This window comes from Camelina sativa, chromosome 11, assembly GCF_000633955.1.
Source record: "Camelina sativa cultivar DH55 chromosome 11, Cs, whole genome shotgun sequence".
NCBI classification, from domain to species: Eukaryota; Viridiplantae; Streptophyta; class Magnoliopsida; order Brassicales; family Brassicaceae; genus Camelina; species Camelina sativa.
The window spans coordinates 46,999,274-47,010,224 of NC_025695.1; the positions used below are offsets into that span (position 1 = coordinate 46,999,274).

Below are 10,951 nucleotides of genomic sequence, written 5' to 3' on the forward strand. Positions count from 1 at the left end.
AAAAAAAAAAAAAAAAAACTCTCGATCTTATTCTTACGGACGGGTACCGTACGGAACATGGTGTACTTTAAATTTTTGTATAGGAAAATAAACAAAAAACACAACTTTATCTCGAAAAGAAAAGAAAAAGAAGAAAAAGGTCTGCGTCACGTGGGTTGTGTTTTGGCGTGTGTTGTAAATTGTGAACTGTGTTCTTGTTTTTTTTTCTCATGGACACGTGTCGGTTTTACAAAAGCGAGCATCAGAGCTCTTCTTCGCATTTGGCCACCATTTTTTTTTTTGATGCACATGGCTGCTTTTTTATTTATTACAGTACAATGTAATGTGATGCACTATTTAATTTTTATGAAAATCCCAACGGTCATCGACGCCTACAAGGCTACAACAACAACAAATGCAAAACCTTAACTATGAAACACCCCCGTTTTTTTTTTAAATACGGCAACTCTCCTTGCTTTAGTTTGATGATGATATAACGTTTTAGTGTGTTTAATTAAGGAAAAAAAGATGATTAAGATTTGTTATCAGAAAAAAAGGAAAAATAGATAGTCAGATAATAAATACAAAATATTTACAGCTGTACTTTTGCATTGTAAATACAAAAAAAAAAAGAGAAAGGTATTTAAGGGAGTCAGATATGTAGAGAATATTTCAGATTGTAATTAATCAAGTAATTAATTTCCTAATCGAGTGTATTTTAATTTATTTTTGTTAAGAAGGTCTACTGAATCCTACTTTGACGCAAGGAGAAAAAAGGTTGAAAATGTAAGTAAGAAAAAAGATACCTAAAACAAGACTAAGAATATTAAATTAAAATAAAAAAGGAGATATAATTGTGGGGCGAGGGAGAGAGGTCGGAGTGTGTGTGTTAGCTTCCCATACTGCCACTAACCTTTAGCGGTTTTCTCATCCTCTCTTCTCTACTCTTCTTTCTTCTTTCTGACACCCCCCAAAAAAAAAAAACAACCTCAAAAGTCTAAGAAGGAGATAAGGATTTCAACCCTCAAGAAACAGGTTTCTGCTTCTCTGTTTCTCGATATTTTCGAAGCTTTTTGGTGGTGTTTCCCATGGCGAATTTGTAATAATTTGTCTTTTTTTTTTTGTTGTTGTGTAGTTTAGAGCTAGCAGGAGAATATGGGAGACAAGGAAGAAGTCCTTGAGGCTGTTTTGAAAGAAACGGTGGATCTGGTAACAGATCTACTCAAAAGTTTGGGTTTTTTTTTTTTTTTTTTTGGTTTTGTTTGTCTGATGTTATCTTTATCTGGGAAGAGAAAGAGTCTGAAGCAATTCTGTTTTACCAGGAGAATGTGCCCATTGATGAAGTTTTTGAGAGTCTGAGATGTAGCAGAGAAGGTCTCACTACTGAGGCTGCTGATGAGAGGCTTGCTCTCTTTGGCCATAACAAGCTCGAAGAGAAAAAGGTTCCCTTCCCTTCCCTTCTCTTCTCTTCTCTTGTTTTCTGGAATTTAGGGTTCTAGAGTTTAGCTCTGTAAGCTCCAAAAGATTATAATTTCGATGTTCTGAAGCAAAAGTTTCTTTTTTTGCAGGAAAGCAAATTCCTGAAATTTCTTGGTTTCATGTGGAATCCTCTTTCTTGGGTGATGGAAGCTGCTGCTATCATGGCTATTGCTCTTGCTAATGGAGGAGTGAGCACATTCTAGACTCTTTATCTTTTAAAGTTAACTTCTTTTCATTATGTCTGTGTTCTTTAATAATGCTTTGCTTACCAGGGGAAACCTCCTGACTGGCAAGACTTTGTTGGTATTATTACTCTTCTTGTGATAAACTCCACCATCAGTTTCATTGAGGAGAACAACGCTGGGAATGCTGCTGCTGCTCTTATGGCACGTCTTGCCCCTAAAGCAAAGGTTTGATCTTTTTGCTTTTTGCTTCTTTGTTTTCAGGTTGTTGCTCTGAATTTGTCTTAAGATATGTCAGTTTGTCTGTTTGGTTCTTAGCTACTCATTTGTGGTTTACCAATTGCTTAATGTATTTTGTGAAGGTTCTTCGAGATGGAAGGTGGGGTGAGCAGGATGCTGCAATTCTTGTTCCGGGTGACATAATCAGCATCAAGCTTGGGGATATCGTTCCAGCTGATGCTCGCCTTCTCGAGGGTGATCCCCTTAAGATCGATCAGGTTTGACCCTGATGACCCATATTGTTGGTGCACGTAGCTTCAATCATTAGCCACTTGTTTGGATGTTATACTGCTAAGTTTTTCTTACTTTCCAAATTAAGAATTTGTACTGAAGCTCTTTTGAACCCTTTGTTCTGTAGTCTTCTCTTACCGGTGAATCTCTACCAGTAACCAAAGGTCCAGGCGATGGTGTGTATTCTGGCTCCACTTGCAAACAGGGAGAGCTTGAAGCAGTTGTCATTGCAACGGGAGTCCATACTTTCTTTGGAAAGGCTGCGCATCTTGTCGATACAACCAACCAAGTTGGCCATTTCCAGCAGGCATGCTTCTTTTACATGTTTTTGAAAATTCTCATTGTTGAGATCTTGTATGGTGTATCTTTGTTTCCTTTTCGAGTTGGTTCAAACTCTATTAATATTTATATCTGTTTTGTTTCAGGTCTTAACTGCTATTGGGAATTTCTGCATTTGCTCTATTGCAGTGGGGATGATCATTGAGATTGTCGTGATGTATCCCATTCAACACCGAGACTATCGTCCTGGAATTGATAATCTTCTTGTGCTTCTCATTGGTGGTATCCCAATCGCCATGCCTACAGTTCTGTCTGTGACCATGGCCATTGGCTCACATAGACTATCTCAGCAGGTTAGCCAGATCCACATTAGTTCTGTCTGTTTTGTATTTTGTTGTCTTTTAATTTCTTAAAGAATTTTGTTTTGAATGAACTTGCTTGAAATTTCTGTGTGTTTTAATGGCTGTATGATTATATTCTGATATATATCACAGGGAGCAATAACCAAGAGGATGACAGCGATTGAGGAAATGGCTGGCATGGATGTGCTTTGCAGCGACAAGACTGGAACTTTAACATTGAACAAGCTTACCGTTGACAAAAATCTTATCGAGGTAATGTGGGCTTGGTTAAATAAATGCATCTTTGCAGGATCCAGGATCACGGTAGCTGTTTCTGAATGAGTGCAAGTTTTATGTATATAGGTTTTCACGAAAGGAGTGGATGCGGATACAGTAGTCCTGATGGCAGCTCAAGCCTCTAGACTGGAAAACCAGGATGCCATCGATGCTGCTATAGTTGGGATGCTTGCTGACCCTAAAGAGGTAATACTGGTTTAGCTACAGAAACATTTTTTTATACTAATTGCTACAGAACTACACTGTTAGTCTAAATCTTCCTCAATATTGCTTTCTGTAGGCACGAGCTGGTGTTCGAGAGGTTCACTTTCTTCCATTCAATCCCACTGATAAGAGGACGGCTCTTACATATATTGACAGTGATGGTAAAATGCATAGGGTCAGCAAAGGTGCACCTGAGCAAGTAAGCTATTGATTGCATATATGTTCTTTTCAAAAAATTTGGTGTTGAGCATAGTCTTATTACCTTCTATTGCCGTTTTCTCAGATCCTAAATCTTGCGCACAATACAGCAGAGATTGAGCGTCGAGTTCATGCTGTAATAGACAAGTTCGCTGAACGGGGTTTGCGATCTCTTGCCGTGGCATACCAGGTAATTGGAGACTAGCACCTCAAGTTTCCCAGGATATATTAGTGTAAGTTGATACAAGATTCAAGGTTGGAAGTGTTTGGCCTTCTGCAGGAAGTTCCGGAAGGGACGAAGGAAAGTGCTGGAGGCCCTTGGCAATTTATAGGTCTCATGCCTCTTTTTGACCCACCTAGGCATGACAGTGCCGAGACAATTAGAAGGGCTTTAAATCTTGGGGTGAATGTCAAAATGATCACAGGTGAATTTTTTGTTCAACTCAGAACTTGAGTAGTCTCCCTTAAAAGTCAATATGTCTTTTTTTCTTTGCCTTCCATATACATTTGTTGTCTATGATGCTTTTCCATGTAATATCCTTATTCTAATTGACACACCTTAATCAGGACAGTTTTCTCATTCTTTGCAATGTTGTTGAGTTATGCCTCTTCTTTTCTGTATTTGTTTGTCTTTGCTAAAGGTTTGTTACATTCTATAGGGGATCAGTTGGCTATAGGAAAAGAGACTGGACGCCGTTTAGGGATGGGAACCAACATGTACCCTTCATCTGCTTTGCTTGGACAGCACAAGGATGAGTCTATTGGTGCCTTACCCATCGATGATCTCATAGAAAAGGCCGATGGCTTTGCTGGCGTTTTTCCTGGTAAATTGTTTTTTCCCCTGTTTCTCCAAAAACTTTATCAAGCGTATCTTAGGATTTTAACCAAAATTAGTCATGGAAATGGTTTGCAGAGCATAAATATGAGATAGTTAAGCGACTACAAGCGAGGAAGCATATCTGTGGAATGACAGGTGATGGAGTAAATGATGCTCCTGCTCTTAAAAAAGCTGATATTGGCATTGCAGTTGCTGATGCAACTGACGCAGCACGCAGTGCTTCAGATATTGTTCTTACTGAACCTGGTCTAAGTGTTATCATCAGCGCTGTCTTGACCAGTCGTGCTATCTTCCAGAGAATGAAAAATTATACAGTGAGTGTTGCATTTATTCTCGCTCTCCATCATATCTTTCAACTTTCTCTGCATTGTCATGGAGGAATCATGCAATGTATAATACAGACAATATTCTATTTATGCAAGTCAATATCATTGGTTCTTTTGTTTCGTAAACAAATAACTTGATCTGGCTTGGTATTTTCCTGGACAGATATATGCGGTGTCCATCACTATCCGTATTGTCGTAAGTTGTCATTTGCTTTTCTTTTGTCCTAGTCTTCTTTTTTTCCCAAGTTCGCATTACAACTTGATTTTTCATGTGTCTATGATACTCCTTGTGATTTCCTTTTCTACAATCTATCTTTAATTCAGCTTGGCTTCATGCTACTGGCTCTCATATGGAAGTTTGACTTTCCACCCTTCATGGTCCTTATCATCGCCATCCTGAATGATGGTTCGTTCATTATTTTTGCATACATCTCTCTATATTTCTGTCAAAACTGTATTTTCAGTATATCTATACTTTTTGCTGATTTACATTGTTTTTCTAGAGTTCCGCTGTATTCATTAACTCTTGTGGCACTGAATTTGTAGGCACTATTATGACAATATCAAAAGACAGAGTGAAACCTTCCCCTCTTCCAGATAGCTGGAAACTGTCAGAGATTTTTGCAACTGGCGTTGTGTTTGGGAGCTACATGGCTATGATGACAGTTATATTTTTCTGGGTTGCATATAAAACCGACTTCTTCCCGGTATAATCTCTCTCTTCAGTAAAATACTTTTGCTTGTTTTTCTCGTTGAATTATGTATGTGCTCCATTAGCACCTGAAATTAATGGAGCACATACATAATCTTGTTTTATGTGTCTTATTGACAAGATTTTATTATATGATGATTTCAGCGAACTTTTGGAGTTTCAACACTTGAGAAAACAGCACATGATGATTTCCGAAAGCTTGCCTCTGCAATATACCTACAAGTCAGCATCATAAGTCAGGCGCTTATCTTTGTGACCCGATCACGGAGTTGGTCTTATGTTGAACGTCCTGGGATGTGGCTTGTGATAGCATTTATCCTCGCACAATTGGTCAGTGTGGCACTTCACTATCCATGGTCAGCACTCTAGTTAGAGTTATATAAACCGCTGTTTCATTTTGTGATCTTTTTCTTCCAAAACAGGTGGCTACTCTAATTGCAGTTTATGCTAATTGGAGCTTTGCTGCAATAGAAGGAATCGGGTGGGGATGGGCTGGGGTCATCTGGCTTTACAATATTGTATTCTATATTCCTCTTGATATCATCAAGTTCTTGATTCGTTATGCCCTTAGCGGCAGAGCCTGGGATCTTGTTATCGAACAAAGGGTATGCATCAAAAAGCAATATTTTTGGTTTCATTTGTCCTCTATCCATTTGCCCTATCTGTACTTGATCTTGGATTGTGACACAAATGGATTCTGCTTGTGTTCCATAGGTTGCATTCACAAGGCAGAAGGATTTCGGAAAAGAACAAAGGGAGCTACAATGGGCGCATGCACAGAGAACCCTGCACGGCTTGCAAGCACCAGATGCTAAGATGTTCCCAGAGCGAACCCATTTCAATGAGCTTTCCCAAATGGCTGAAGAAGCTAAGAGAAGAGCCGAGATCGCCAGGTAATAATCATCAATGCTTTTTTCTTCCTGAGAAGGAACACTTTTTGAATATTGAGGACAAAACCAAATCATTTTGTTACTGTCTCATTCTTTCTTAAGCTTTGATAGGTTGCGGGAGCTTCACACACTGAAGGGTCATGTTGAATCTGTTGTGAGACTAAAAGGTCTTGACATTGAAACCATTCAACAAGCTTACACCGTCTGAGAGAAGCATCGAGAGAGCCCAAGAACCGTCTCAAAATCATTCAAGAAGGTCAATATCGCTGTTAGAAACTTAAATACAAATTATGCATATAAGTATCAGTTTCTTTAGTTTTTTTGTTTGTTTTTTTTTTTTTTAATTTCTTCTTCTGAGTGTTAAGATTTGTTCTGTTATTATGATGAAATATGACAGAAGATAGAAACAGAATCCTCAAAATGCCAGACAAATTTTTATTTTGCAATACATCTGATGTTATAAATCTCTCTTTTGTCCACAATGATAGAAAGAAAGAGATGTGATCTAGCACATGAACCAGAAAAGAAAAGAAAAAAAAGCCAGAACAACTATATGATTACTTCATTTCTCTAAGGCTTATTCCAAGAAAATGTACGAGGATTGAAGCTGACCAAAAACGAAGTCTTAACAGCTTCCAGAAGATGAGAGAAACACATAATCATCAGGCAACGTTCTTGTCCTGCTGTTTGATGATATCTTCATTGGTTTCATATGTTGTCACTTCATCATCACTTCCTTTGTACCTATACCATCTTGACATCACCAAGAAATAAACGAAATTTACTGCCAACATTCCGGCGATCATGAAATAGAAGAGATCCAATCTTCCTTTGTTCAAATCCTCAGCTAACCAGTTACCCCCGGACGAGGTCTGCGTCGTCCTGTGAACTGTTGCAATCAAGAAGCTACCAAGGTAACTCGAAACCCCTCCTCCTACGTAAAATATGGATCCTGCGAAACTCCTCATGTTTTCAGGAAACTGCTTGTAGTAAAACTCCATTTGTCCAATCGCTGCAAATGCCTCGGCTACACCCGCCAGTGAGAGCTGCGGAATCAGCCACATAGCTGACATTGAAGAGATTTCTCCTCTTCGTGGCGCCATACCAAGTGTTGGTTTAGTCAGAGCGAACGTTCTCCTTCGTTCCTCGACAAATCCTGAGACTATTAAGCTTGCGGTAGCGAAGAAAATGCCAGTTCCGATTCTCTGCAAGAGCGTTATCCCTGTGTCTAGACCAGTGATTCTTCTCATGGTAGGTACGAGCACACGGTCGTAGACTACGATGAAGATTGTCATTCCTGTCATCAAGAAAACCACGTAGGTGGCTGCAGGGATCACAAATCCTCCTGATCCTAAGCGACGGTCGCTCTGGAGGGCTTGGAAGACGGGATAAGTCATTTGTTGAGTTATGGTCAAGTAGTAGATTGATGAAGCAAACCATATAGGAAGCACTCTAACAATGCACTTCACTTCTTCAACTTGTTGCATTGTACAGAGCATCCACGGATCAGCAGGCTTACCATCTAACTCCAACTTGTCTTTAGGAGTCATGATGGCCGCTTTATCTAGAAATCTGCCAAATACAAGAAAGCATTTTCAGTAAACATAAAACATATAAAGAAAGTGACAATATATTTTGGTGTGTGTGAGTGTTTTTACCTGAATTGGTCGGTGTATTTAAGCTTGGAGTTTGCGTATTTTGGTGGGTAGTAATTGTAAAGGTTAAGCCAAGGCTGTTGCACGGGCTTTAATCCACGTTTCTTGATCGCAACCGCTATAACTTGAGCTATACCGGCCAATGGACTACCAGAGGCTTTGATTTTTACATACAACTTATCGCCCGCAAAGAAAATCAAGCAGGCCAAGAACATTAGAACGGCCGGGATGGTTAAACCGATCGTCCAACTTACATTAGACTGAATGTACACGACTAGAGTCAGCGACAAGATCTGCGCGAATGTGAAGGTAAAGAAGTACCAATTGAAGAAACTGTCAATCCCTCTTTTCCCTGATTCGCTCTTCGGGTTGAACTGATCAGCACCAAAAGCTAAATTACACGGTCTGATCCCACCTGCTCCCACAACAAGGAACCCGAGGCCCATCAGTAGAAACGCTATCTGGCCTCCAGTTGGCCCGTTACACACGCTATCTACTGCTGTTCCACATGCAGCTGGATGCAATTTTGGCACTGCAGCAGTCATTAGTATCACAAACGATCCCTACAAAAACCCCAATTCACTGATCAGATTTTTATGACTTTAAAACCTTCTAAAGATTAAAAAAAGAGGAAGGATCAGTACAAGAAAACAGGCGATGACCGCGACACTAAGAGTCTTGTATCGACCAAAGTAAGTGTCACAGAGGAAAGCAGCTACGAAAGTTCCGAAGTTGATTGTGCCACTAAAGGCATTAATGATTGTTGCAGCTGTGATACTCTTCATGTTGAAGACTGAAGTTAAATAAACCAGAAGGTTTGATAGTGTTCCAATGATCCCAAGCTTCTCAAATGTCTCATTTCCTGATTATAACAACAACAAAGAACCAATAGCGTAAGACTTTGATCAAACATAGAGGTTTGTGATATAACTTTCAAAATATTGCTTTTGGTTGAATCAGAAACCAAATTAAGAATCAAGAATTATATAAATCTGTGTGTTTTAGTTAATTTTTTTTACCAAATATATGTTATAAAATCTCGACATCTCTCTCTCCCTCTTGTTTTTGTCTTAAATTACCGTTGACTAAGTCAAAGTTTAAGATAACACAGAGAATCTGACAAAACCAAGACAAAACAAAAACAACTCTCCTCGTCACAAATCAAACTAACAAGTCTTCGAAGACTTCGAGCAAGACTGATGTTTTTCTTCTTTTCTTTTTTTAGTATAGATTTTTTTGTTTTAAACAGTTTCCAGAATTTATCACAAAACTCCATAGAACCAAAAAATAATAATAAAGGTTTTAAATTAGAAGAAGGAAAAAAATGGATAAATGATTCATAATATTTGTGTTACCAATAATAAAAGGCATGACTTTCCAGCCTCTAAAAACGACTTTCTTCTGATTCTGAACATCTTCATCAGCAGAGTCAACAGCCGTAGCAGAGCCACCGTACACGGCGGAGGAAGGGTTTTGGTCCTTGGACTCAACTTCAAGATGTTTTCTCTCCATTTTGTTGCTACAAGTAAATTATTACAACAACAAAAAAGAAGAAAATAGTCGTATATATATTTATTTGTAGTTTCTTTTATCTTATTGTAATGTGTTTTGCTATGTCTCTCAAAGGCAAATGATGACTGTTTTCTTCATCTTAGAGACCTCTCTATTTATATTGGTAAGAAGAAAGAGGATGGTGGAGAAGTAGAGTTGTAGGAATCTAGACAAAGTAGTAATTTGTGTATTTGGCCGTGAAGGAGAGCTCTGTTAGTGATTATAATATTCATAAAAAAGTTTGTTTTTTCCGAACATTAAAAATTGTTACTCTTTAAAAAGCATTTCAGAAAAATTAGTGAAAATGTAGATTCCATTAATAAGTGGTGTGGCCCCATCAGAACACTCCCTCTTAATAACGGCACGTTCTTTTAAGCTCTCCGTCCATTTTCTATACTACTAGTTTTTTTATTTCTTCTTCTTCTTTATTCATCTTCATACAATTTAATTGTTTTATACTTTATACTATACGGTAGCTTAGTGTAATAACTACGTTTATGACTTCGAGATCGAGTTTATTAAGTTTTCCCACGCATTTTAATATATATATATTTTTTTTTTTTCAAAGACTACAACTCGTCAGTCCATTAGCCAAATTCCTATATTCGTAGGAAGCAAGACTCAATTTCTTGTGTGATGGTGCCTTATACAAATGAACTTACCTCCTACCACTGCACTAAGGTCACTTCACCGTATTTTAATATTAGACAGTACGATAATTAAAATTATCCTTATAATACATTTATCATTCCCCACAAGTTACACCATTATAATAATAATAAAAAATATAAAAAAATTACACCATTATATATGAATGTATTTGGAAATGATATCTACAGTAGAACCTCTATAAATTAATACTCTTTAAACTAATACTCTTTAAATTAATACTCGTTATAAATTAATAAATTTTTTCGGTTTCGAGTTGGGCCGGTGTTAAAAATAACAAAATTTGATAAAATAATAAAATAATAATTTTTAAAAAATTCTTTGTAAAAATATAGTCCCAACAATATCATAAATTAATAATGATACAAACTAGATATATATATATATATCTAAGAAAATTTAGTGAAATATAACTATATTGTTATTTGTCTATTTTTGAATTTACATTCTAGTTGGAGCTCATTTCTAATCTTTTTCATTGTATTAAAAACTTTTAATGTTGTCTTCTCAAATCGCATAAAAAATTGATAAGAGTCCTAGCTGCGATAATTGTTTTTTTACATATAATTGGTTCTAAAAACACTCCAATATGTTATTCTACTTCATCATTACCATGAAAGATAATACCAACAATTTCTTCTAAACTCTAAATTTCTAACATTTATTATTTTCACCTAGATAATTAAGTAAACTACTAACATCAATCCTATTAAAATAGCCAAGATTATAAATTAAGAAAATTCTATAAAAATGTGAATTATAACAAAAGTATCTTATTTTGTAATACAAAATTTTCAAAAATTATGAAAATAAAAAATTTCTTCATAAATTAATATTTTAT

The 10,951-nt window shown here is 37.1% G+C and overlaps 2 protein-coding genes across 3 annotated transcripts; one reads left to right on the forward strand and one right to left on the reverse strand.

The window, feature by feature from the left end:
- On the forward strand, positions 1,135-6,683 carry LOC104726868 (ATPase 11, plasma membrane-type). 2 transcript variants are annotated; one of them, XM_019232813.1, is made up of 21 exons: positions 1,135-1,188; positions 1,302-1,421; positions 1,548-1,646; positions 1,731-1,868; positions 2,003-2,137; positions 2,278-2,457; positions 2,576-2,782; positions 2,924-3,043; positions 3,134-3,253; positions 3,348-3,470; positions 3,555-3,659; positions 3,750-3,894; positions 4,129-4,293; positions 4,383-4,621; positions 4,797-4,829; positions 4,958-5,039; positions 5,180-5,340; positions 5,490-5,675; positions 5,768-5,950; positions 6,060-6,238; positions 6,338-6,683. In XM_019232813.1, the coding sequence occupies exons 1-21, from the start codon at positions 1,135-1,137 to the stop codon at positions 6,441-6,443; spliced, it is 2,880 nt and encodes a 959-aa protein (XP_019088358.1). In that variant the 3' UTR covers positions 6,444-6,683. The 2 variants fall into 2 exon arrangements, with proteins under 2 accessions (XP_019088358.1, XP_019088359.1); XM_019232814.1 differs by having other exon boundaries at positions 6,347-6,683.
- On the reverse strand, positions 6,564-9,600 carry LOC104726867 (protein NRT1/ PTR FAMILY 2.11). The gene is made up of 4 exons (XM_010445817.2): positions 9,246-9,600; positions 8,535-8,752; positions 7,894-8,453; positions 6,564-7,807 (listed from the first exon to the last, which is right to left on the reverse strand). The coding sequence occupies exons 1-4, from the start codon at positions 9,400-9,402 to the stop codon at positions 6,898-6,900; spliced, it is 1,845 nt and encodes a 614-aa protein (XP_010444119.1). The 5' UTR covers positions 9,403-9,600; the 3' UTR covers positions 6,564-6,897.